The sequence below is a fragment of the Cyrtonyx montezumae genome, unplaced genomic scaffold, assembly GCF_038088225.1.
Source record: "Cyrtonyx montezumae isolate F1298 unplaced genomic scaffold, pur_monq_1.0 scaffold_1, whole genome shotgun sequence".
Lineage (NCBI taxonomy): Eukaryota > Metazoa > Chordata > Aves > Galliformes > Odontophoridae > Cyrtonyx > Cyrtonyx montezumae.
Window position 1 is genome coordinate 9,277,239 of NW_027071825.1, and position 26,252 is coordinate 9,303,490.

At 49.2% G+C, this 26,252-nt stretch overlaps 1 protein-coding gene across 2 annotated transcripts in view; it reads left to right on the top strand.

The window, feature by feature from the left end:
* ERI3 (ERI1 exoribonuclease family member 3) overlaps positions 1 to 26,252 on the top strand; it is a 95,242-nt gene that overhangs the window by 41,435 nt on the left and 27,555 nt on the right. For both annotated transcript variants that reach the window (XM_065740143.1, XM_065740147.1), the window contains exon 6: positions 1,801 to 1,873. In XM_065740143.1, the coding sequence (XP_065596215.1) occupies positions 1,801 to 1,873 (73 nt within the window). The remainder of the gene's footprint in view (positions 1 to 1,800; positions 1,874 to 26,252) is intronic.

Below are 26,252 nucleotides of genomic sequence, written 5' to 3' on the forward strand. Positions count from 1 at the left end.
AGCCAGGTTGAAGGATGTATTAATGAGGATTTCTTGGTCTGAGAGGGAAGACCTGGCTTTTAGTAAAACACTTCCTGCTAACTGCTGTTGTGGTCCTTGCTAGCCAAAGTGAGCGCTCCCAGCGGTTGAGCTGATCCCACGTTTTCGGTAGACCCATTGTTGGTTTGAGATGGTTCCTTTTCTTGTGATGTTTTTTCATTTGGGCACCCACAGAAAGCAGCTTTCTTAGGATGCTGGTTGGGCTTGATGGTGTCTGTTCAGCTCTGGGATGTCATGGTCACGTGTAATGGTTGCTAAGTGCACAGAGCAGGCTGGCTTTTATGTGATGGCCGTGAAGTTGTGAGGAGTGGCTCCAGGTGGTTCATTTCGGAGCAATGGTACTGGCATCTGATGAGCTGTGCCCAGAGATGATAGCATGCTGTCAGGTTGCATTGCTTACCTTGCAGATCACTTTGGCTCTGCTGCTGTAAACTCATTCTTTTGACAGAAAAGATTCCTATGGACCTCTTTAAGTGTGTTTGTATGGCATAAATTACTGCTCCTAAATGAAGCTGTGTAAGCCTTTACGGGACCAGGTGCTTGGTTTTGGCACAGTCTGTCCTTCCTTGTCCTAAGCATGCTTTCAAAGGCAGCTCACTGGTGGGGCTGGGCATGGTAGCTCCATTGGCCATATATTCTTGGGAGACGCCTGTGGATATGTTTGCCAGATTTCATCCTTTTCTTCCCACTAGGAATTTAGATAGCACAGAGAGTAAACCATTCCTTTGGTACTGTGATACACAGAATCTAGTGTTACCTATAGATGTGCTGTCTGCATCCCCCCTTGGTTTCTTCGTAGTGCAGCTGCTCTAGATCCAAAGGGATGCTGCCCTGGAAATCAGAGGACTTGGAGCTAGGCTGAGCTCTCAGCTACCGTACGGGGGCTGGTGGCACGCTCAGCTCAGAGCTTACATCTGAGCAGAATTTGTTCCTGAGTTTCAGCCCTGAATCTCAAGTCCAGGCTGGGTTCTCCGGGCTTTGCCCTGGACAGATGTGTGCTGGGATGCTGGAGCAGCTGATGCTGGTACTTGTGGCTCTTCTCTCCTCCCCTGTGCTCCCCACATGTCCAAAGAATTTGTGAGATTTCCCTACCCCCTCTGTTTGCAGAAACCAGTTCCTGGGGTTGTGGCTTTTAACATGCACAAATGGGTCTAATTTAGTCATTTATTTAGTTGACATATTTATTTGGGATGTTGCTTTGCTTCAGTTAAAGATCCTGTGACCAGTGCCCCAGGCATGCTCAGCCGTACGTGAATGAACAAGATCCATCAATTACTCCTGATTGGATCAAACTGGCTGGGGAGGACTCCCATAACTCATCTGTAGCATAGCTGGAGCCCCGGTTTTGCTTCTCAGCCTTCCCCATCTGTGGGCAGAGCAGGGTTTTCTGCATAGCTGGCACTGTGCAGGAGGGGCCACTTTCCAAATCCAGGGTTCTAGGTGTCCCTCTGCTCCCATGCAGCGAGCCCTCTTGGCAGAGGTTAAACACTGATGGTCCCAGCTTCGGCTACTGTTGCTCAAACCTGCAGTGGCACAGTGTGCAGCACTTTGTGTCTTCAGCCTGGATGTGGCTGGGTGCTTGTCAGGCTTCAGCCAAGCTGTGCAACCGTGAGGTTTGTTTGCTGCTGTCCTTTCTGATGTGCAGCCTGCTGCTGCAGGCTGGAGGGGCTCTTCCATCTCAGAGTGAAATGCGCTTAATAAAACAGTTTGTGTTGTCAGGACAGTAATTGAATCAAACCTGCTCTCTCTTCTCTCTTACAGGTTACCAGGACAATGCCAGTACTTAGGGCTGCCGGTTGCTGATTACTTCAAACAGTGGATTAATCTGAAAAAGGTACTTTTGTGTAAGCTGCCATGGTCTCCGTCTCCCTCTCCCCCCGCTCCCCTTTTTCCTTCTTTCCTCTTAAGGAGGTGTCTAATAACTACTGCTGTTTTGCATTGAAATGAGTTATTTTCTCAGAAGCTGGTCTCAGCGAGTCCTCTGACTCCCTATTGTATCTCCTCTAATAGAGTCATACTGTACTTGATGGGATATGTTCTGCAGCTGGGGAGAATCCCATTGTGGCAGCACAGTGCGGTGTCTCCATGTAATAGTGGGACACTGCAAGGCCCCTCTCCAGCAGAGGTTTTGTTGTTCCTAGTACTTCTCACTCTGTTTTGTTTGCAGCTGTGTAGGGCTACAAGGAGCATGGTTTCCTTCTGATAAAATTCTGGGGGAAATATGCTGGTATAAAGATGAGCATTTCCCTTCAAGCTATGCTGTCTCAGCAGCATGTCCACCTAAGAGACCTGTGATGAAGCTGCATTGCAAAATCCCTTGCACTTCGCTGTGTGGCAGCTTGTGCTGCTTCATCCCTGACCGGCATGGAGCAGCCTGCCGTGCATCAGCATGGGAAAACGTGGTGAAGCCCTGAGTGCCAAATGGGAGTGGAAGGAAAAAAGCAAACATGATACCCAGCTGTAGCAGGGCTGGGGAGGCTGAGGTGTGTGCAAAGTATAGCTGGGGTGGTCCTTCTGGTTAAACCTTGGAGTGGGTAGGATTCCCTTCCCCCATCCAATTTCATGTTTTATTTGGGTTTCTGTGCCTTTTCCTTATAATTAGGGATCTCGGTAAGTAGAATTTGCCTGTAAACAGCCTGTTGTAGTTATGGCCTTTTCTTTTGTTCTTTTATATATTTATTGTTTTAAATGGAAGTGTGAGTGACAGGCTGAGCGGCCGCAGAAGGACAATTTGCATGATCTGTTCCATCAAGTGGGGTAGAACATGAACTGAACAAGGGATGCTGGCAGCACATTCCCAGCTGAACTTGTCAAGGGGTCTTGTATTTCCCTGCTGTCAGAGCAAATCTTTTGGCTGATTGCTGGTCCCTGGTAAATGAAATCTGAAAGCACGGTGGGGCATTCTGCAGTTCAGTGACCATTAATGATCGCCATTTGAAGTTCACTAAACTTCCGGTGAATGGATAGCAGCTGTATAACCAGCAGGTTGATGGCTTCGGAATAATAGTAATAAGAAAAAATAATCCTGTGTCCCACGGTGTTTGCTCAGCAGTGGGTTGATCCAGCTCTGCTCCTCTGGGTCTATGGGTGGATGACTTAGGGCTCTTTTCCATAGCTCAAGGCTCTAGGATTTAGCATAGCAGGAGCTGGGATGTGTCATAACATAGACATCCAGGCAAACAGCTGTTCTTCAAGATGAGTGTTCGTGCACAAACTCTGATAGTGAGCTGAAGACTGGTGAGCATTGGTGAAGGACAGGGGGAAACATGGGAGCACTCCTCTGCCCAGCTGGCTGCAGGGGGTGCGGACTGAGAGTGTAAGATGGGACACGTGAGCTGGGGCTTGTGTCTGCTTGTCCCTGTGCAGGTGTGTTTGTTTTTGCAAGAGCCTTTCCAGCCTGAATAAATAATTCCGTGCAAGCAGCAGAACCCAGCAGTCTCAGTGACTGAGCTCCCAGCATGAGACAAATAAGGGTGGACGGGTGACTCTCCCCCCTGCTCCTCCCTTCCGAGCTCTGGCGGCCCCTTTTCTCCTCCCTCTGGCAAGTTCCTGACTTAGAAACACCTCCTAGGTTGAGTCTGCCTCTGACCTGATCCATGAAGTGAAGATGTTGGGGGTGGTGTGAAACTGCTAATTTCTAGGTCATGGATAATGTGGAAACTTGGATCTTTCAGATGTTGAGAAAACAGTTCATCTGAGTGTAAATGGCATGCATAACTGAGAGCAGCTTCCTGCAGAACAGTCCCACCTGCATCCTGTTGGCTTTTATGTGGATCTCTGCTCGTGAGCACTGATAATGAGAGGACCTTACTGAGTTTGGGAGCTGCAAGTCAAGTCCAGGGACATGTGTTGGGCAGGTGCGTGCATGAGGCAGATATAGTTTTGTTTCTATGTGTAATGATGCAGCAACAAAATATATTCTGCGTTCCCTTTGTTCGTGCACAAGGGGCATGCTTGTATTGCACCAGGAAATCTTTTGGGGCTGGTCTGGCCTCGCAGGTGATGCTGAGCTCCATCCTGCCTGTGTCTGTGGTGTCTTGGATCTGAACTAAAGCCCCCTGTGAAAGACAAAGGGAGAAAAGCTGCTTATACACTTGACTGAGTTTGCAGAAGTTTTACCTTGCCCTGTGCATCCCCCAGCCTGGTAGCACATCCCTGCTGCCAAGCCTGATCGGTGTTTGCTGACATTTTTAATGTCACTGAGCGATCGTGTATCTCTAGTGAGCTGTCAGGGTAGAGCTGACTCGGGGCAGAGAGTTGATCATGTTCTTCCCTTCGATGAGCTGAGCACAAAGGGGGGGCTGGAGGAAACAGAGTCGTTCTCTGAATGCCGCAGCATTAGCTGTCCCCGTAAACCATCTTGCCTGAGAGCCACCATCCTGCCTGCACACGTCCCTTGTGCGCCTGTCACCTGGCTGCTGCCCCACCAGCACCCTCAGGTAGCAGGAATGGGTTTGTAAATACCTACTGCACCAGGATCAGCTCCTGTCTCTGCTGCTCTGGTCCTTTTTGGAGCTGGTGTGGCTTGTTGTGCCAGCTTCTGCTGGAGCCAGTGCTGTCAGTGCAGCATGCAGATGTGGGTCAGGTCAGCCTGTTCTGGTTCCCAGCCATCACCTTCAGAATGGGACTGGTGGCTGTCCCTGACCCTCTGCCTGTTACCCACTGTGTTTGCTGCATATGTCTTTTTTCCAAATCTGCTGACGCCTTCAGTTTCTACAGCATCCTGCAGCAATGAGTTTTGCTCTTTAATTATGCATTAATTATACTCTGTTCACATGTAGTGTGAAGATGCATGTCCTTTCCTTTCTTTTAAACCTACTGTCTGGTTATTTTCATGAACCTCAGTCTTGCCTTCTGTGAAAGAGCAAAGAAGTGGTGTCAGTTTCTCTCCTACTGTTGACATGAGTCCCCTGCCACAGTCTGCCTTAATGGTCTCTTTTGCAGCACAGCGCAAGTTTTGGTGGGGAGCTGGCACAGGGCCACAGGCTGTTCCCTGACTCCAGAATTGGGTTGTGGGAGCTATTTTTAAAACTGCTTGTAGAATTGTCTTCCATTTCTTCCCTGGAGGTTATGTAGTTACAAGAAAACTGCAGAGTATTTTGTGTAACATTTAAGGATTTGTTTTATTCTTTATTTTTTAAGTAATTTTTATTTAGGGAAAAAAAAACAGTCATATTTATTGCAGAGACAGAGCTTTCCCTCTCTCAGGACGGCCTCCAAGGCACATTTGACCGTCTTTTATCTTCCATCACAAAGGTCCACGTGTCTTTAGGTACACAGATGATGGTTACTTTAGAAAGTTCATGCTGGAGTAGGTACAGGGCTGGTGTTTTCCAGGCCCAGCTTTTAGTGATCTGTAGGTATCCATAGTTTGGAAGCAAACAGCTAATACATATGGACAAATATTTTGTCATCTAATGGCTTTGTGAAATACAGCAGAGGAAGCATGTAATAGGATGTTTTTGTTAATATTTGGCAACTAGAAGTAAACACATCCTAAACAAACAAAAAGCTGTTAGCAAGTCTTGGTCTCCTCTCTGAATGAACAATTCCTTGTGCCTTTGGGATGGGAGGAGTTCTTAGGCACTTGGTGTTGGTGTCCTGAGTGCTTTAGACAAAGAACACTGAAATGGATGCGGTTAAGAAATGGTCTGCTTTTTGACACCTGTGTCTGAAAGTTCCTTCCAAAAAGGGTAACTTCTTGAGGGCTCGGTGTGATGATTATCAATTGCCTGTTGATTGAATTGTTAGCTGTAGGGAATATAGAATGCCTAGTAAGGTCAGAAATGACAGAGAAGGACTTCTCAGGCAGAATGTTTCACAGCTGAAGCATCAGGCACATGAGAAGATGTGGCCGCTTAACTGAAGAGCTGTGTACGTCCTCTGTCAGGACGTACACAGCTCTTCAGTCCTGTCCTGCCAGCCTTCATGGGAACTATAGGCTCCCAGGCCCCTTTCCCTGGCCTTGGTAAGCAGGCCTCTCAGAGGGCGGAAAGGTTAGATGTTGTGAAGGGAAGCAAAACCAGAAACATAACTCCAGTGGTAAAGGGTAGTAAGGATGTCCTTTCTGTGGAAACTGGGAGAGAAAAGTGTCTGTGCAATGCTATTGGTTCTTAGCTGGAAGGGAATGGAAGAATTGCTTCTAACAACAAAATGCGTTGCTCTGCATTTACTGAAAGGCAGAGGATGTTGTATCAGTGAGCAAGGTGCCGTTACGATGCAATAAGTGGTTGCTTTAGGTTGGCATTTTGCAAAGCTGGTTTACAAGAGTTTTCACATTCCTGGCTGAGAAGCTCTCAACTGTTGTCGTTGCTTTTAATAAGTCTTTGAACATGGGGGAAGTTCTAGAGTACTCAAAGAAAGCTAATGTTGTACCAGTAATTTAGAAGGGCAAATGGGATGACCAATGAAGTAATTATAGCCCTATCAGTTTGACATTAATTCTGGGCAAAGTAATGAAAAGCCAGATATCATAGATGATTAATAAAGAATGAAAAGAGGGTAATATAATGCCAATCAATGTGGATTTATGGAAACTAGATCTTTTTCAAACTAACTTGATATTTTTTTATGAGACTGCATGTTTGGTTGATAAAGGTAACCATGTCAATGTAATATACTTCTGGAAGGCATTTGACTTGGTACCTTATGACATTTTGATGAAGAAACAAGAGTGATACAAAATCAACATGGCACACATTACATTGATTAAGAACGAGCAAACTGACAGCTCCAAGCATTTAATTGTAAATGGGTAATCATCACGGAGTTCTTGTCTTCCTAGTGGGGCCCCACGGGGATCTATTTGTCTTGTATTTAGCACTTTTATCAATGCCTTGGAAGAAAACATAAAAATCATTTTCGATAAAGTGTGCAGATACTGCATCCAAAAGTCTGATGCCATTGGATTTAAAAACAGAGCCCGTTGAGTAGGAGCTGCAGGACTGGATCATCTCCTTGTTTGGGACAGCTTGAACCGTGTTGAGAGACTTGTAGACACGACGGAGAAGGGTAGGGGTTCCGTCAGCAGATTCCAAGTCTTGATGTGAACAGTAAGATCCATGAGATCACTTTGTGTATGTTAAAGGCCCTGGAAGCAGGAGAAGACGGGCTGAGGTGGGCAGGGAGCTTCCCACTGCCAGGGCTGGAGCCACCACCTTGCATGACTTCTCCTTTAAATCTGTCGTGTGGCTGTCTGAACTCTGAAATTTCTTTCACTCTCTCCCTCGCCTTGTTAACATGTGTTGCCTTTGGGGTAATCAGGGAAAAAATATTATGTCCTTTTACAATTACCGGGTTTTGGAATATTAAAATGTCTCTCTGCATCGGCAGTGTTATTTTGATTGGTATTCTAACCTTTGACTAGCCCATAAAGCGAGCTGCTCTTCAAGCCAATATTGCAGGACTGAAATTTAATTCCGAAATGATTCCAGATAATAGGGAGACAGATAATATATGCATGAAGGATATTATGTTTGGACTAAATGCAGCAGGGCCAGGGCTTGGGAGTTGAATAATAGCCCAGAGTGAGTTATAATCTGTGGGACAGAAATACCTTACTGTCAGGGCCAGGAGAGGAACTCTTAAATCAAAGGGAGGGAGCGAGAGTATTCGTCTGAATGGGAAAGGGCATCTGGGAGAGCCTGGAAGACCCAGCCCTTTGGTCCCATGGCTGCAGCTGGGCTCTGCGGAGCATTGCAGGGAATGGTGTGGACAACTGTTCAGGAGGACAGGAGCTGGAGAATGATCGGTGCTGCCAGGGTGGCACAGACCCATGTCAGGATAACAGGCTTTGGCTCAGTGGCACAAGCTTATAGTTTCAAAGTAATGATCCTAGCCTCGCATCTCATTTCCTTTCCTTGTAGTCTCGGGAGCAGCTCTTGCTACGGTTGAGGTGGGCTCTAGATGCAGCCTAGAGGCTTCACTGGTTTTGGATGAATTGTGGTAACATGTGTGCCTATCCCAGGAGGATAGAAAAGAGCAGTGTTTGCCTTGGACTAACTCAGAATGGCTATATGTGCTTCCGTACTCTTTTTTTTTTTTTTTTCATTTCCCCTTAACTTATTCATCCTAAAAGCTCAGGAGCAGTTTTCCATGAAGCATGTGTCTGTGTGGACTTATCAGGGAGCGGATGGGAAAGCTGTGATCACCAGAGGTTACTGTCATTTCTTAGGTTTGGTTCCCCAGAATGAAGCTAAGTTTCCTGGCTTGCAAAGTAGAGAATGAGTTTAATAACTCCTTTTGGCCGTAAAATGTGTGACTTTATGAAGAGCAGCAATACGTTCAACTCCAACGAAACTGAATGAAAATTAGTAGTTCTCGCTTCGCTTGTCCTTTGGAAATCCTTAGGGAGGAGGGGAAAAGTTTCTGCTCTGAGTAGTGGCAGTGGACAGTTCTTGGTCACGCTCTTTTCAGAACTCAGCAAAGCATCAGCTGGCTGCATCTGTAAGCAGGAGCATCCCCATACAAGCAGCTGAAGGCTGTTTGTAGTTCTGCCTGCACATTGCTGGGAGGAGAGGCAGCTGCTGAGACCCCTGTGCAGCACTTGTGCTGCGTGCCATATTGCAGGGCTGCACCTCTCCCTGCTGTGGGATGTGAACATCTGTCTGCAGTTCCCATCTGGCTTTGTGTGTGCTGCTGCACAGCTGAAACCACTGGGTTTGTGTGAATGCCATGGTCAAAGAGACTGGATCCTTCTGCGTGCTGTTGTGTTTGCAGCAGGCAGCGTGACAGTTTCAGTCAATCCTGGAGCAAGAGGGGAAGGGATTACAGGCAGGGCATGTCTTACAGTCATCCTGCTGTATCGCAGGTCAGAAGGAGCTGGAAAGTGAAGGCACACTGCACAGAAGGTGGCCTTTCCTGTTTTCCTGTGTTCCAACCCCACAGCTGGAGTGCTACAGGTGCACCTCTGGTGCCTGGGCGAGGAGTTTTGCCCTCATCTCTGTGCATTTGGAGGACAGAAGCTCCATGGAGGAGCATGGAAGTGGCCCTCGGGAGTTCTCCAGAACAAGGATGAGAGGTTAATGAGATTTGCAGGCTTTGGGGATTAGAACATTAACTGGTTTAGTGCTTGCTGTCCTGCCCAGCCAGTGTGGCTGCGGGAGCTCATGCCCTGTTTGCAGGAGGATGTGCCTCCCTTCTTCTCCTGGGCCCCATGTGAAAGCAGCGAGAGATGCTGAACTGGGAGATGGAAACACTCTAGTGGAATTTGTATATTAATAAGTGTTTCACACTCATCAAATGAATTAATTAAATCTCTTGGAGCCCCAAGGCTACTAAGCAAGTTGGAATTAAATTCTCTGCTCGCCCACAGCAGGAGCTCCACGAGGGACTTTCTTGCAGCCTTTTCCCAACAGCCTGGGCACTCTCTCCCACAGACCACGGCACCCTTTGGTGAGAGATGTGAATATTCTGCTGGCTCCATGGGGCATGAAAGCAAGAGCCATCTCTTGCTCCACCTGAGCAAGAGCCATCATGGTCTGACATGGTCACAAAAGAGTGTAATAGAAAGCATTTTTCTCCTTAACACTTAGAGGTGAGAAAAGATGGGGAAATAGAACTCCAAGGAAGAGATGGGACAGTGGGTTTTAATGATCTTACCAGTCCTTTCCAACCATAATGATTCTCTGATCTTATAGATGGGACCATTTCAGTAGGAGCTGGAGGAGGTGGTGTATTTGTGGCTGTGCAGCACCATGGCCAGGTTAAGGCTCCCTTTTGGGCCACTGAAGACTTCGCATATGATGTTGGTGGGCAGAAGCAAGGGACATCAATTTTATATTTTTAAACAAACTCAGGATATTTAGTGCATGGACTCGTGCCAGCTTCAGGAAAGCCTACTCTGTGCTTTCCCAGTGTGGTAACCTCTGCCGGCTTGGCTCTGATTGATGCTATTAATATTTCAGAGATCATTTAGGATCTCCACCTTGGCTGGGCTCCTAACTCGGAGCTGCCTGCAGCTGCTGGATGAGCGTGCTTGCTGCCTGCTGTGTGCTGCCCTGCGTTGGCACCAGCACTCACAGGAGCACAGAACCTTGGAGTACACAACCCTGGTGCAAAGCCCAAAATGGGCTCAGCATCTGTGTTGTGGGTCTCCCTTTGCTGTCACACTGGGCACAGTATGGCCCTGCAGAGCTGGCTCTGCTGCAGCACTTCCTTGGGGCCATTCTCTAGGATCGAGCTGTAGAGTTGGTGCTCTCACTACCTGGCTTCATCACCAGGAGCTGTGTGCAGCCCCAAGCACTCATCCTACACTTCTGCTGCATGAAACAGAGCTCTGTGGCCATCCCTTCCTCGTTGGATTGCCTTCAGGTAATGCTCTGCTTGTTCAGCTCTCCCGTAGGGTGTCTAAATGCTGCCCTGGGCACGTGGCTGGCACACCACAGGGACAAGGCCCTGACAGCACCGGGAGACAATGAATCTGTGTGACTGAACCCCAGACTGTTTGCTCTGCCTAATTATCAAAAGTATGAGTTTGTTCTGCTAGGTGCACATTATGCCTTTATTGTGGTGTAATTACGCCAGCTGCCTATGTTTAGTGTCATAAAAAGGAGTAAAATGTCCATTACCCGCCTAAAGAATTCTTCTTGTGTTTTTTTTTTTTATTGCTCTGGAGCACGCAGCAGGGATATCTTTGATCGGCAATTCTCCATGTAAAATAGCTGGTGAAATACTGTGCTCTCCGAGAGCTCCTCCAGCCAGCAGCAGCCTGGGAAGGCAGCTGGCTGCCAGCCTCACCCGCTGCCTCTGCTCTGCGCCAGCCCAAGCTGCTGTGCACAGTCACAAGGCCACCACCACGCTGTCCCCATGCTGCTGTCCCCTGCAGGAGCTCCCTCCTTGCCCAGCAGCCCCTTCCTCAACCCAGGTGCACTGAGGAACGGGTACAGGGATGTAGCCAAATGACTTCTGAGGCAGAATGATGTACTGAGGATGTGCCTGCGTCCTCCAAGAGCAAGCACTGATGGCTGAAGGAAGTATTTCTTCCATGGGTGAGGGCTTGCTTTGTGGAAGTGATGAGGGCATTCTGGTGACACTCTCTGGAAATAAAATGCATAAAACCTCCCATCTTTAGAAATGGCTGAAGCATACTTCTCCTTTGCTTTTAATAGTTTCGTTCTCTGGAAGTGGAGTTCATTAGCTTCATCAGGAGCAGTAGTGCTGACAACAGATAGCTATCTGGTTTGGATGGATGGCAAATCCATTGTTTTCATGGAACCACAGAGTCGTTTGAGTTAGAAGGGACTCCTAAGGGTCTAGTCCAGCTCCCCTGCAATGAACAGGAATACCTGCAATTCCATGAGGTGCTCTGAGCCACATCCAGCCTGACCTTGAATGACAGAGCAACCACCATCTGGGTAACCCATTCCAGGGCCTCACTACTCTTATTGTGGTTTTCAATTTCAAATTCAGTAATACCTTCAGCAGGTCCCTGGTCACTCCTGCCTAGCTTTTGCCTTGCACAACATCCCTTTGAATTCCCTCTGCTTATTTTTCTCATCAGATGTTCTTTGAAGTGGCCTTCACAGCTCCCAGCCTCCTCCAACATCACTGCCTGTGCCCCTGCTGAGGAACTGGGGATGCTGATAGCAATCATTGATTAAGAGGGTAATCGTCCTGAAAATTCAGATTGATCAGAAGGCAGAAATGATAACTTGTGTAACTGTGTTTAAAACCACATCCTGTCAATAGGAGAGTCGCGAGCAGAAAGCAGGGAGAATGGGATGTTGGGGTGGGAGGGAGCCATTCTTCCTCAGGGTCCGCATCAGGATGTTTCTTGTCACTGACTCTGGGCTATTGGAGATTCAATCACTTTTATCTTCCCCTCTCTCTCAATCCAAATGCCTTTTCGTATTAGAAAATTAGAATCAGCTCTGCTCATGCAAGATTTATTAGCTCTGCCGAGCAATACCACAGAAGAGTAAATGATGTCGCATTTCAGGGGCTTTTTACACATTATGACCAAACTTGCAACTTCTTAAGAATTCTTCCATTGAGCCACTGCGGGGTGTGAAAAGGCTGGGGAGCCAAACTTCTCTCTGGAAACAGTTCTACACCAGTCTGGGTGTCTCTTCTTTATTATTTGAATGATTGGATTTGATTGCTAATACAGAGCTTCTCTTTGGGCTCGGTTTCTGTGCTTATTGCTCTGGAAATCAAACTGTAAGAATTGAGCCTGTTTATCACACGTCCCCTTGGCAGAAACAGTTTTCAGTGCTAAAATGCATCTTTAGAACTCTCCTTCTAGCTGCCCCTCATTTACATCTGAAAAAGACAAATCCTGATTCCTTCTGGCACTTTCTCCCTTGTCTTTCACACTGGGTGTAAATGCTTTTGTACATGGTTGCTGACCTTTTATCTTACACAAGATGTTTTGTGTTGTGACGGCATAGATGGATTAGAAGGCTGCTGTGAGACTGGAACAGAAACAAGGTCTCATCTCTCCTGGCCATAGGCTTTAGTCCCAGTGCTTCTTCGGGTCTTTCCATTCTGAGATCGCTTTGCAGTTGTTAGATCCACGCAGCATCCCACGGGATGGCTGCACAGAAGGGTGACTTGGCCTCCATTCAGCTGCTGGAGCAGTTTGGAAAGGCTGAAATCATGCTGTGGATGGGAATCGTTCTTGTCTTTATCTGCTGCCACAGTGCAGAGGAGCCTGTTGCCTGCAGCTGAGCTTCTTCTATCTTTTCTCTGCTTGGGGCCAGCTTCTCCTTAATGCGGCCATGCTGCTGGAGCAGTTGTAGTGCAGATGGGATTGGGGTGAACTCATGGTAAGACTCTTTTCCATGACTTCCAGGTACCCACCTAGCAGCATGCACCGCATTATGGGCTGCAAGTGCTCAGCCTTTTCTTGGCAGCTTTAGAGACTATTAACAAGCAGTGCTAATTACCTTTAAAACAACACCGTGCTTGGAACTGTCCAACTGCCAGCCTAACTTGGCACAAAGTTTGACCATTAATCTCAGCGAAAGGCATTTGTGAAGAGGAGCTTGGAGCTGCTGGCAGCGAGGTTTGCTCGTGGAGTGCGGTGCTTGGGAGGCGGATGCACTTGACAGGCAGAAGGACTTGACTTTTTCCCCTTCCGTGTACAAGCACTATGTATTATTCAAGGTCTTCTTAAGTCAATGCTGGGTTATTAATCGGTCGCTTCTCTGCATGTTAAATTCCCCTACTAATTTGGAGGCTCTGGGAGAGGGATGCAGCTCTGAGCTCACACAAAGCTGTCCCTCTGTGAGCCTCTACACACCCGTGCGTGTGTGTGCTGAGGCTGCTGCAGCCCTGCTGCCTTGGGGTCAGGGGACAGGCTCCAGCTATTGACCTAACACTTCCATTTCTGGGTATTCTGTGTTGTTCTGGGGGGGGAAGGGCAGGGGTGCAAAGGCAGTGCAGCCACTCTGGAGCTCCTCTCCTCCCTCCTAACCAAGGCTCTGCCCCAGCCTCGTCCCTCCACCATCATTGGCAAGGCGCACAGCACCCACACATTCCAGGAATCACGTCAGCTGTCATTACTTACATTACCTTGATTGGAAACAGTCACTTATGTCACCGTCCATCATAGTGTCTCTCCCAGGAGATGCTGAGGAGGGAGGAGAGGACCGGGAATTATAAAGCGCTTCCGCAGTGCTCTGCCAATCCCACTGAGCGTGTTTCAGCAGGCCGCTCAGGGGGATGGTGCTGTGTGATGGATCCCCCCCACCCCCTCCTTGTACCCCACAGGGCCCGGCTTTTGCTGGATCAGAACTGCCTTAGGAAGGAGGCCAGGGCTTAAGGCTGCTGAGGGTTCCTGGCCATGCTTCAGGTAGGAGTTGGTCTCAAGTGAGCAGAGCCAGTGAGCTCTGACCTGCCATCCATCCTGTCCTTTTAAAGATCTCTCGCTGTATGGATGGGATGGTTTATACGAGCCAGGGGCAGCGCTGCTGCTACTCCTAGCTGAGTTTGAAGAGCTCTTATAGACCCCAGCTTTAGGTACAGGCTTTGTTGTGCTGGCTGGCCTTGGTGCATGCAGCTCGCCAAGCAAAGAAAGGATTTCAGGGGAGTCGTTCTGGGGGAGAAGCAGGTGCATTTCCATGGTGGTGGCATGGAAAGTGAAGTGAGTAAATATGTGCTATAAACATTTTCAGAGCATCTCCCTGTGAAGAACCCAGCACAGCCTTTTTGAGTAAATAGAAAGAGAGCCCGGGTTCAGTTCATATGTCTGTTTTCTTTTCTTTTCTTCTTCTGGTCAACTGTGGCTGTAGATAAGAGTTCTCTATTTGAAGTTCAGAAGGGAAGGGAAATCCATTGTTAGAAGAGGAGACTTTCTTTTTGCTTGATATCCATCTCCAGCGACACAGCAGAGAAGGAAAAGATTTGCTATGATAAAGGTAGCTTTTAAAAAAAGCCACACTGAGTGTTGCTTTTCTCTGTACTTCAAAGCTGGAGTAATATGGAGCAGTTTAAAAGAAAAGGGGGAAAAAAAAAAAACAGCCCAGCCTCTGCACGGGGGCTGTAAATGCAGAGCCACAATAGCAGCATCCTGGCCAGGGATTGTTCCTCTGCTCAGTGTGGCAGCACAGGGCATGCTTGGTACTGTGAGGGGAGCACAGCTGGCACCTATGGGAGCAGGTTGCACTGCCCAGGGGCAGAAGTCAGTCTTCCGTGGTACGAGGCTGCAAGCAGAGGTTTCCCTAGGGTTTGTCTGTTTCCCATCAAAGCAGAGTGGGAAACCACCTGCTGCACACATCCTGTCCCTTGCACCCAGGCAGCAGGGGTCCCTCTGCAGTAGGGCTGCCCCCATGTTGTCACCTCCTTTGCCTCCAGCTCCACAGACACTCCAGGTAGATAGATGGCATCAAGTGCCCCATCTGCTGGGCTGCTGTTGTGGCTTTCTGTAATGCTATAATGGGATGGAAAGTGCCACAATAATAGTGGGGTAGCAAAGTCCTTCACCACAGCAATTGTGAACAAGCCCAAACGCAGCAGTCATAGACACAGAAACAAAGGAAAGGTGCTGCTTATCTGTAGAAGACCTTAAGTACGTAGAGACCTCCAGCAAGGGATGTCCTCACCTTCACTGCCAACCCTTAAATGGGAAGTTGATCCTGGCTCCACCCCTTCTGATCCCTCAGGAACATTGCATGCACCCGAGCTCCCCTGGGTTGGCCCTGCCTTCCCACCGGGTGCTCAATCAGTGGTTTAGGCTGTGACTTTGCATTTTGGCTGCACTTATTCTTCGTCCTCATTCCAAGCCCAGTTCATGGGCCTCACTTCTGGGATACTCTAGGTAGTGGTGGCGTCACCATCCCTGGAGGTGTTCGAGAACTGCACAAGTGTGGCACTGAGGGATGCAGTCACTGGATGTGGTGGGGATTGGTTGACAGTTGGACTGAGTGATCATAGTGGTCTTTTCCAACCTTAATGATGCTGTGAATGTGAGGGTGCCGTGGCAGTGCCAGCATCCCTTGGGCTTGCTGAGCACCCCTGGCCCCCTTCATGAAGCTTTTTGCAAGGAGGTAGAAGGCACGTACTGGTGCTTGACTCTGGGTAGGAGCAAGAAAGGAACCAACAAACTCAGAGCTGGCCTGTGCCTAGGCTGGAAGCAAAAAGATCTCCAGCAAACCTGGGCTGGTCAGAGTTGCTAACGAGCCTTTTCTTTGAGCAATGTTTTACATTCTTTAAAGATTGCAGGGAGCTCTTGGGGAGAATCTGCTAAAGTAAATGGCAGAGTCAAGTGTGCCAGCTTCTTTCTTTCTCTTTTCTTTTTCCTTTTTTTTTTTTTTTTTCCTTTCCCCTTTCTTGGTTCTCTTTATTATGTGGAGTTGCTCTGGCTCTTTCTCTCACTTCTGTTTCTCCTTTTGTTCTCTCTTTGTCTATTTATCACACTGTGAAGGTTGAAAGAGATGTTATTAATCTGGGAGAATGAAGGCAGGATTAGTGGTATGAATCGGATTTTGAGAGCTGTAATGATAGAAAGACTCGCTCTGCTGGCGGGCTGCGTGAGTTTGATAAATGGGGAGCACTCCAAACTGACTCGCGCCTTCCTCCGCACTGCTCGCTTTGCCCGCTGGGGCGTGCCATGCTCTCAGATCTGCCAGCCATCCCACACCGCTCCTACCTGAACCAGAGCAAAAAGCCAAGGGTAAATCAGAGACAAATATCTCCCATTGCACTTAAAGAGATCATTTCTTTCAACATCTTTTTCAAACAGAGTCCTGTCAAGTTCTTGGACAGCTTCGTTGGTGTGTAGGTAGGATCCTTCTTCGGAGTGCGGCTCTGAAGCGCAGCAGCGCGTTATTGCGTCCTACCAGGGCTTGTCAGGGAGCAGCACGGAGAGCTCCCATCCTGAAAGGCACAAAGGAGCAGGACGGTCCCCCGAGGGCTGAGCAGGGCCCATCGTCTCCAGCGAGGAGGTTCCATCACCCCAGTCATCCTCACCCACTTGAACACTTCCCTCACTTGGGTCTGTGTGACACCGTACAAAGCCTGCAAAGCTGGGGACAGACCAAGTGAGTAGAGGGCGCATTGCACTTTTAAGCTGATCGATAAATGCATGATTCACAGCTCCCGTGCTGTCCGTGTTGCAGTGGTGACACCAAGCATTCATCCTTGGAAACCATGCCCTGCCCTGAGATCCTCATGGTGGTCCTCAGCCACTGTGTGTCTTCTGCCATACCCATTTAGGCAAGCTGCTCGCTTCACAGCTGGGCTGGGGTCTTGTGGTCCAGCCTGGGGACATTTTGCTGAAGTGAGATGTTGCTTAATGTTCATGTGCAGTGTGTTGGAAAGGGGGACGCTTTGTTCCTGTGGGCCCATACACAGCCTGCCTAGAAGTGGGAGCAGGGCTGCAGGCAGCCTGGAGTTGTCCGTGTCCCTTTAACTACGAGGTAATGGACTCCCCCACGCTCGGGCTGAGCTCTCCTCCTGCATTTGCGGCAACGGTAATGATTGTCAAGGTAGAGCTAATGAGACGTGCACATCTTTAAAGGATCGTGGCTTCTGAGACAAAATTAAAAAAAAAAAAATGGAAGGAAGAGAGTGGGGGAAGGAGAGAAAGTCCAACTGCACTGCCTCAGCCAGCCAGATGTCTGTTCGTCTTGTGTGGCCATGGGGACAGGAGAGGTGGAAAGTGGGGTAGGAGAAAGGTGTGCGTGGAAAAGGACATGAGAACATCAGTCTGCGCTTCCAAGCACAGCAGGAGGTGCTGTTTGAATGTTGAAGAGCTGTGATCCCCCTGCATGCCTGTCCCTCTTCCCTTGGCTCCCTCCTGGACTGGAGGATGTCCATAGGTTGCTGTGGTGGCTGGGGAGGTCAGGCAGACTCTGGCCCTTTGGGAAGAGCCAGTGGGGAGCAGGGATACTGCATGTCGCACAGTGTGACCGCCAGCACTTCCATCCCCTCCCACTCTCACTATTTCAACTTCACAGGTTGAATTGGTTCAGAGCAGCCCAACTCAATGAGGAGAGAGAAGATCAGTCAAATATTTCTTAAATCCCGTCTTTAAGAACTAAGTGCTTGGCTGGAAATTTAAGGCAGGTAATGAGGCTCTCTTCAGATCAGCTTGTGATGTAGAAACTCACAAGATTGACTGGGCTGCAACAGGAAGGGAGCTGTAGCATAGTGGGGACAGTGTGGTGTGGGATCTCGGTGCTCAGTGCTCTGTCCATCATCGTGCCGTGCCCTGGCAGCATCTCCTTTACCATCCTGCTCTGCTCTGCTCCTCTCCGTGCAGGAGCTGGGACTCTCTGAGCTTCCCTCTTTGTATCCAGGTTTTTAGGCCTTCTGTTGTTAATTATTGAGATGTAATAATGTGATTAGTGCACTATTAAAAAAATCGCTGATATGATTACCATGGATTTAATATCACATGATATATCATTACATTGTTACATGGTGACAGATGTAATTGAAATACACTTATTGGAGCCTGGGGTCGTGTTTCATTCAATCACAGGAGCACCTCCGGGGGGCAGAACAGAAATGCCTTAAAAAAAAAAGCATAAGGAGAGGAAATTGTAATGAAAACAAAGAAACTTGCAGCCTGCTCAGATGCGAGGCAAGTGCTGCTTTGGCTTTTTCTCCATTGGAATTTAGGAAGGGCCAGGTTGGAAGCAAGGTGATGAAGCAGCTGGAAAAGATAGGTCAGCCAAGTTGGAAGGAGACAGGGACAAGTTCTGGAGGGCACAGGGAGGAGGACTTGTGTCAGGGACCTGCACCCAGGTGATTATGCCCATGGTGCTGGGGCAAGGCTTTTTCCCATGTCACAGAGAGCAGCAGACATCTGTCTGTGATGCACTGTCCTCAGCAGGAACTGCAGTGGGCTCTGTGTTACAGCGATGACCTTGGCACAGGGATGTTTGCCTCTGGCCAGGGCACGGTGTGGGCTGATACAACATCCAAGCAAAGGAAGCACCAAGACCCAGCACTGTACCAGGCTGCTGGTCCTGGAGCTTCTCAGTTCTGAGGTCAGCAGAAATTGAAGTCCCCTCCACCTCTAATGGGCTCCACTGATGGGATACTACCTCTGGAGAGCTGTGCTCAGGGCTTGGCCTGTGCCTGGCCCTGAAATAGTGCACCCTGCAAAACGGGGCACAGGTAACAAGGTGCTGCATTTAACCTCACCCTCGTCCAAAACAAAGGAGGAAGAATATGTGGGCGAGGTGAGGGCAAATTTTCCTAATGAAGGGGCAGCATGGTGACATCTGGATGTTTGTAGGTAGCTGGCCTCATTCGTTTGGCACTGCATTGCCCCATGCATCTGTCCCAGGAGCTGGGCTACAAACCCTGCTGATGCTTCAGGGGCACTCCTGCTTCAGATAGGCTTCCAGTTCTGCCCCACTGGAAATGTTCAGTGTTCCCATTGTGAGTCCTGCTTTGCTGGGAGCTGTGGAAATTCATTTCCAGCTGGTGTGGGAGTGGTGTGGCTGGGAAGGCTCTGGCAAGCATCTTTCTTTCGAGGTTAAAAACATAATTTCAGTCTGACCTCTGAGTTTCTGAGCTTTTGTTGGTTTTCTCCACCCCCAGATGGTTTTTGTGTGTGATTTTAAAATAGCCTTCTTCTCTTGGTTGCAGCTAGCTGATGCGTCCGCTTCTCATTCGAGGATTGTTGTGTTTTATTAATGCTGTTATTATTCCATTACTGTCATTGTGCTCTTTTATAGCAAATAGCTTAATTTAGTTGAGATACACAGATGCTGAGTGTTTAAGTGAAATCTTCAGCACTTGGTATGCTGGGTACCAATATTCTCTAAGCATTCTGATATAAACCTTTCACTTAAAAACAAATCAGCTGCCAGGGGCATGCTGGGTGCCAGGGATTTGGGAGGAGGGGTGGCTGAGTGCCTGTTTATCCCATGCAGAGAACCCTGGCCATAAGAGTTGGACTCGGTGATCCGTATGGGACCCTTCCAACTTGGGATATTCTGGTTCTGTGATTCTGTGCTCAGAAGGAAACTGAGGGTTTTACCACCAAGGTAGGCTGTGCTCGTGTTCTTGTCCCTACAGATGTGGCAGCACAGAGGAAATGACAGCAGCAGAATTACCATCTGGGGGCTTGTATTTAGTTTTAGCAAGAGTAGCAGAACGTGCTGCACTGTTAGCAGCTGAAGCTGCGTGGCTCCTGGGACAAGAGAGGGGCTGTGAGGTGGTGTGGGTGCCCAGATGACTTAAGGAACGAGGGACTTGGGTGCTTAAGCCTCCCAGGAGGTACAGTCCAGGCTCCTGAGTACCTCAGGTATTTCTGAGATTAGTGCTGACAGATGTTGATCTGAAATGGATGTTTCTTTCATGGTGCCTCTGGGCATTCATTAGTGGTAGTGATAACCATTCCAGATTGCCTCCTATACCTTAAAAATTAAGGAGGAAAAGCCAAAGCCCCATTAGCATCCTCTTATTTGTGCACTTAACTCTTACTGCCTTGGTAAAACAGGATGATGTGGGCGCAGGGAATGAATGAGAACGAGGAAAGACTAAAAAGGAGCAAAGTAAAAAGGAGCAAATGGATGCCCCAGAGGCTGAGGTGGTGCTGGTGGTAGCAAGCTCAAAGGGAGCGTCCTTGTGTTGTCACCTGGCTGTTGCCAGGAGGGTGCTGTGTGCCTGCAGGGTGGGACAGCTCCTGCCTCAGGCCTGTTGGTGGCAGGGACTTGGCTCACCATCTGAATTGGGTAAGGCGACCAGTTCCCTGTGGAGTGGGGACAGATCCCTGACTGACCCCTGCTGCTGGTCCCCGGTGTGCACTCATAATAGCTTTGAGTCCATGGGAAGTTGTTGGGATCATTTTATCTCCCTGCTTTGAGGCAGCTTTGTGGCTTTATCTGGCTTTCGAGACGACCGGGAGAGCTAACAACATGCAGAGAGCATCCTCTGCGGAGGGGACCTGGAGCCCAGTTTTGCTAGAGGTCTGCTTTACCACTTATGAGAAACGAGTTAACCTCCCTTTGATCTCAGTTCACGGCTAACCCTTTAACAAAGTCCTGGATGTGCGAGGAAATCAATACTCAAGGCATTGAATTTAACACCAGCCATCAACTGAAGCGTAACACACACACTGGCTGGCTGCGATTACAAGCAGCGGGCTGGTTTGGAGCTCGTTTGCCAGCTCTCTGGGGTACACAGGGCAGGCGGGTGTGCTCGCATGGCTCACTGGCACTAGGGAGGGGTGAGAGAGACCTGGCCATGTCCCATCCTCTCGTTCCCTCTGCCTCTTGCACCCCTTGTCCTGAAAAAGAAAAGCTATTGCAAATTAAAATTGGAACAGTAGAATTGTCTCTGTTTGCCCTTCTGTCAAAAGCAGGGAGCGTCAGTTCTGCAAGGCCCACATACTGCCTGCCAGCCTGCTGCTTGCACCCATCAGCGCTCGTAGAGCCACCTCTGCTTTCACCTCCCCAGCCTTAACCCTGACCTGGGTCAACAGACAGAGGAAGAGCTGCTGTGCAGATGATCCAGGGTGAGCTCTACCTTTGATCAGGCAGGTCTCGTCCCCAGGCAGTGCCTCGTTAACTTGCCTTGGTGCTCCCTCCCTACTGCCATGAGGCCGCCTGCGTGGGCAAGGGATGCTGGCACTGCCCTCCTGATCTTTACTGTTCTTTTCCCTGGTGCCTTTTGTCTTGTACTTTCCCCTTTTTCTCCTGCTGTTCTAGCTCTGTCTCCTCTGAGTGGCTTTACGTCTTGGGGGAGTGCTGAGAATCTCTACTCAGTTCTTGCAGCTTATATGGTCCCACAGCTCTTATGGGTTAGTGCTGGGCCAAACCACAGAATCATTTGAGTTGGAAGGGACCCTCAGGGGTTATCTAGACCTATTCCAATGAACAGGGACACCTACAGCTCTGTCAGGTGCTCAGAGCCCTGTCCAGTCTGGCCCTGTTTATCTCCAAGGACGGGGCACCTGCCACGTCTCTGGGCAACCTGTGCCAGTTTTTCACCACCCTTACTGTACAAAACTTTTTCCTTATATCTAATCTAAATCTCTCTTCTTTTAGTTTAAAACCATTTCAAATGTGAAGGTTGCTTTCTGCTTCTGCAAATGTGCTGTCTGGGAAGAGGAGGTAAGGGGCTGCAGGGCACAGGTTTCCATGCCTCTGGTGTGAAGGACCTGCAGGATCAATCTCTTACTTATTTCCTATCCTGAGTTTCAAGAACAGAATAATCATCCATGGGCCTCCATGGGCCCAAACTTCCCCATTTCAAGGGTGGGCACAATGGGGCCCTGGGCAGCCTGATCTGGTGGGTTACAGCCAGCCCACAGCAGGGGGAGCTGAAACTGGATGGGCTTTCAGGTCCCTTCCAACCCAAGCCATTCTGTGATTGTATGATTTCTGGCATGTTTGTGCCCAACAGCATGACCATCACTGGATATGGCCCTCGAAAACACCCAGAGCGCTGTGTGTGCATGTCTGCTGTGGACAAATGGCTTTGTTTTGCACTGGGAAAGCTGGAGTCAAAATGTCACATCAGTGCTCGCGCCAGAATAGATTGCTCCTTGCAGAGGGCAGCATTTCTGTCGCTGGGTTTTGCTTTGAGGTTCCCAAGCAGAACCATTCCCACAGTGAAATGTTACAATATTTTGGCTTTTCCATCCTGGTTTAGGATGAAGGGAAATGTCAGAGCGTTAGTTTTGGTCCCCGGGCCAAGTCCCAGCGCCGTGCTCTGACTGCTCCCAGCACGTTTGATCCTGGCTGGCTCCCTCCAGGTGTGTGGAAATGAGCTGCAGCCTCATGTTTCTGCAAAAGCTTCTCGGAGGAGATGGCAGAAGGGTCAGAGCGCCTCAGGAAATCTCCCTCAGGCAGTGTGCCATCACATCTCACAGCAGACAGACAGCGTAACCTTTAGGGCATGGCAAGGGGCAGCGTTTTCAACTCAGAGCTGGAGAGCTCATTTCTCTGACGCACCATTCCTGCATCCACCTGAAACACCTTTGTCACAACCCATTACAGCCTTAATTAGAACAGAGGACGGCCGGGGAGCCGGTCCCCATTTATCTGACTTAGCTATGGGGAACTTAAGGGGTGTGTGTGAGGCAGAGCTGTCCCTGCAAACTGGAGCCTCCGAAGGCAGCACCGTGCTGTGGGAGCAGCGCAGGGAGAGCGCAGGGTCCCCCCTCCCCTCCCAGCAGTACGTAATGGCACTTTTTATTTAGCTATTATTTCCCAGTGGCAGATATCTCCTCGGCTGTCTGTTTAACTAACTATCTTTATCTCACCCTCCTCTGTTTGATATAGTTACAGATAAACAGATAGCTACCTTAGTAAATAACATGTTTTTAAGAGACCAGCAGTATGGTTAACATAGTGCAGCAGCTGTTGATTTGTCTTTCGCTGTTTGTTGGTTTTTTGGTGTTTTTTTTTCTTAAGGAAATGCTTTAAATAAGGGATACTTCATCTATTAAAAAAAAAATACACTTGTACCAGCTGCTAAGCCCATCCATAAGCCTGCTTTACGTTGTATTTGTGATGGGACTGACAGTGCATGGAGGAGCCTGATTATACACAATTCCATTTTAGCAAGCCCTGCGATGTAATTTCACAGGGCGATCAGTGTTTGAATGTAATAGCAGCCTCTGCTAAGGTGTCAGAATATTAAAGGCGCTAATGGAAAAGCTCCCTGGTACACAAGGGGGACAGCATTACAGGAGACGTCGCAGATGGCTGGGCACTAAACTAATGGGGCAGGATCCAAGAAGGGAAAAAAAAGCCTCGAGAAGGGAGAGCTCACGGGAGCACGGGCACCTGCTTCCCTCTCACACGGAAATTAAACAGTGAGCGAGGGAGAGACGAGTGTGCATGTGTGTAAAAATAGAAATCAAGGGGGGGAAATACCCCCCTCAGAAGGGCTCGGGTGTTCCAACAGTGAACCTGGAGCTGGCTCTGCTTTGGCAAGGTGTGGAGTTGGGTCACTGGGCTGCGTGTTTGTGGGTCGGGGGCACATCCAGGTGGACAGAGGAAGAGGAGGAAGAAGGAAGAGGTGGTGAGCAGTGGCTCCGCACAACACAGCCAGACAGCAGATCTCTGGTGGCTTGTGATCTGCAAAATCCATGGGGGGAGATGTGTGTGTGGAGTGCCCCACTCATCTCTGTGCTCACATCTGCAGGAGCTGACAGTCTGTTTTCAGGGCAGTGCCAAACTGTGCCAGCCCCAGTGCAGGCTTCTTCCCTGCCTCAGCTCCCGTTTTCCCCAGGAGCAGCCAAGGAGAATCCAACTGGTCTGTGCTTGGCTGCCTGGAAAGGGATGTGGCTGTGGGTGAAGACGTTGCTGGGTTTGGCTTCAAGTCATATTCCTTGCCTAGCCCACCTGAGGGCTGCAGGAGGGAAAGGCTCCTTGCCTCTCTTTGGCAGTTCCAGTCCTGCTGCTGTCTGTGTGTGCAGTACCATTTCCCAGCCCTGCAGCCACCCAGACCTGTGGCTTTGTTTTGCTTGAACCCAAACCCAGGGCTCGGACTCAGGTCCCCTAACCTAGCACGTCACCAGCCACAGAGCGCACGGCAGCTGAGAACATTTTATCCAGGATAATCCTCAGCCTGGGAGCAAGGCAGAGACTTGTTCTAACACATGGAAACACGAAGCCTAAACTGCTTGACACTTTGACACGGCAGAATCGGGCTTGCAGGCATTGTACAAGCCCCAGCTCCTGCTAATCCTGCAGGGCTGCTGCTGCGGGTAGGGTCCATCCTGCTCCTCCTGGGGCTGAGTTAGAGCGGCGAATGTGCGTGCTGTTGCTGGGATGTGGGCAGACAGGCTGCTCAGGCACATCTCCGGTTGGGAAGGACTACATGCCTCAATTTCCCTTTGTGGAAACAGGAATGAGTTATACCTTCTTGTTCCGCAGGGTATTTGGGCAGGCAGTGGCTCTCCCTGGGCAGTGTCAGAGCCCAGCTGTGTGTTCCCCAGGCTGTGTGTGCAGGCAGTGCTGAAATTACCAGCAGTGCTACGGTTCTGGGGGGGTGTGCCTCGTGTGTGTGCGCTGCGATGCTCTCATGGACGGCAGTGTGATGGCATGGGCTGCTTGCTCCCGCAGGGGGAAAACACGCAGGCTGCATCCTCCCGTGGGCTGGGGTTCCTGGGAAGCAGTCCCCATTGATTCGGGGTGCTGGCTGGGGGTCACCGGTGAGTTCTGCAGCCCCCCTTGCTGCCATGTTGATGCATCGCAACGCAGAGCCCCGTAAGTCAGCCAGGCGCACGCAGAGAAAGGCAGGGATGGATGGAGTCGGTGTCAGGGCAGCAATTGCTTATCATGCCTTATCTGGGAATATGAAACTGTATTGCATGACATCCAGAGGCAGGCTGAATAGATATGCCAATTCATCTCGAGCCCGGGCTTTGACAAGCTAGACTGCCCTTGTTGAAAGGCATCAGTCAAACAAGAGCTGCTGGCTGCTTTTCCCTTTCTTATACTTTCCCTCGCTCTCGCGCTCTGTCTCCCTCTCTCGCCGCCTCCCCTCCCTCCTCCTTTTTTTCTAAGCTGTTTCCACACCAAATTGAAAAGCTTTGGAAATAATAATAATAAAAGCCCCCCAAACTAATACCGTTTTAAGTACCCCCCCCTCCCTTCCCAAATGGGATTGATAAAGAACCCCAGTGTATGAAGGCATGTTTAGATAACATTGAGAATATTATAGCGGGTGAGAGAAAGTAGGGGAAAAGCTTCCTGCCGCGTCTAAGCCGGGGAAGGCGACGGCACCCTGGCTAATACGAGTGTTTAATATTTGATGTGTTGGGATAAAGCAGGATCACCTTCGAATTGAATTGAGTGTCAGAATGAGAATCTATTACTGAAATTCTTGTGTGATTTGACAGCAAAGCAGACGATGTTATTCTTCACTAGTTACCGCAATCTTCTCTCCTACATCACTTAAATATTTTTTTCTTTGCTTGAGTAAACACACATTATCCTTTTTTTCCACCCCCCTTTCCTTTTTTTTCTCTCCCTCTTTTATACTTTTTTTTTTTACGTTTTTTTTCCCCTTAAATCAAACCTGCCTTTCGCAGGGCCGATGGAGCAGATTGTTATTTCTTTATTTGTCCTATTAAATGGAATTCCTGATCGTTTAATCCTGCTTTTGTAAGTGATTTAAAAACACTTGAAAAGCTGTGAATGCGGCAGCCCTGCTGACTAAACTGCTTAACAGGGACACATTGCACCTGGGCTGGTGCGGTGCGGGGGAAATTCCTGCCTGCCACAGCCGGGCTGCAGGGGATGCTGTGCTGCAGGGTGCTGGGGGACCAGCTTTCCTCCTCGCCCTCCCGCTCCTTACCTGCTCCTACCTGTGTGTTTTTGGCCCCAGCCAAGCTATGTGGTTTGGCCTGGGTGGTGTTTGTTTGCCCTTTCACCATGCTGGTGAGTTTGCGTGGCAAGGAATCCCAGCAAGATATTTCCTGTTCCCCTCCTTCCCATAGCTTACTTGCAGTAATATGGGATGGTGCAAAGGCACTCTCAGCCCCAAAGCTGTATATGACGGAGCTGCACCAAGGACACGTTAGACTCTGTTTCAGAGCCCGCTTAGCTGCAGACTTGACCTCCTTTTTCCTTCCAACACACAAAGTAATATAAAACCCTGACACCTCATCATGGAAGCAGCAGAATGAGGTGGGTTCGAGGGAAATGCTCATGTTGGGCACGCAGTTGACATGACGAGGGGAAGAAAATGCTTTTGCTGTCACGGAGTCATTTTCTCTGTTGCACAGATGTCAGGGGTCAGCCTCAATCCGCAGGCTGCTGTGTACAGGGGTCCTGCTCCCCCCACTGCCGTCC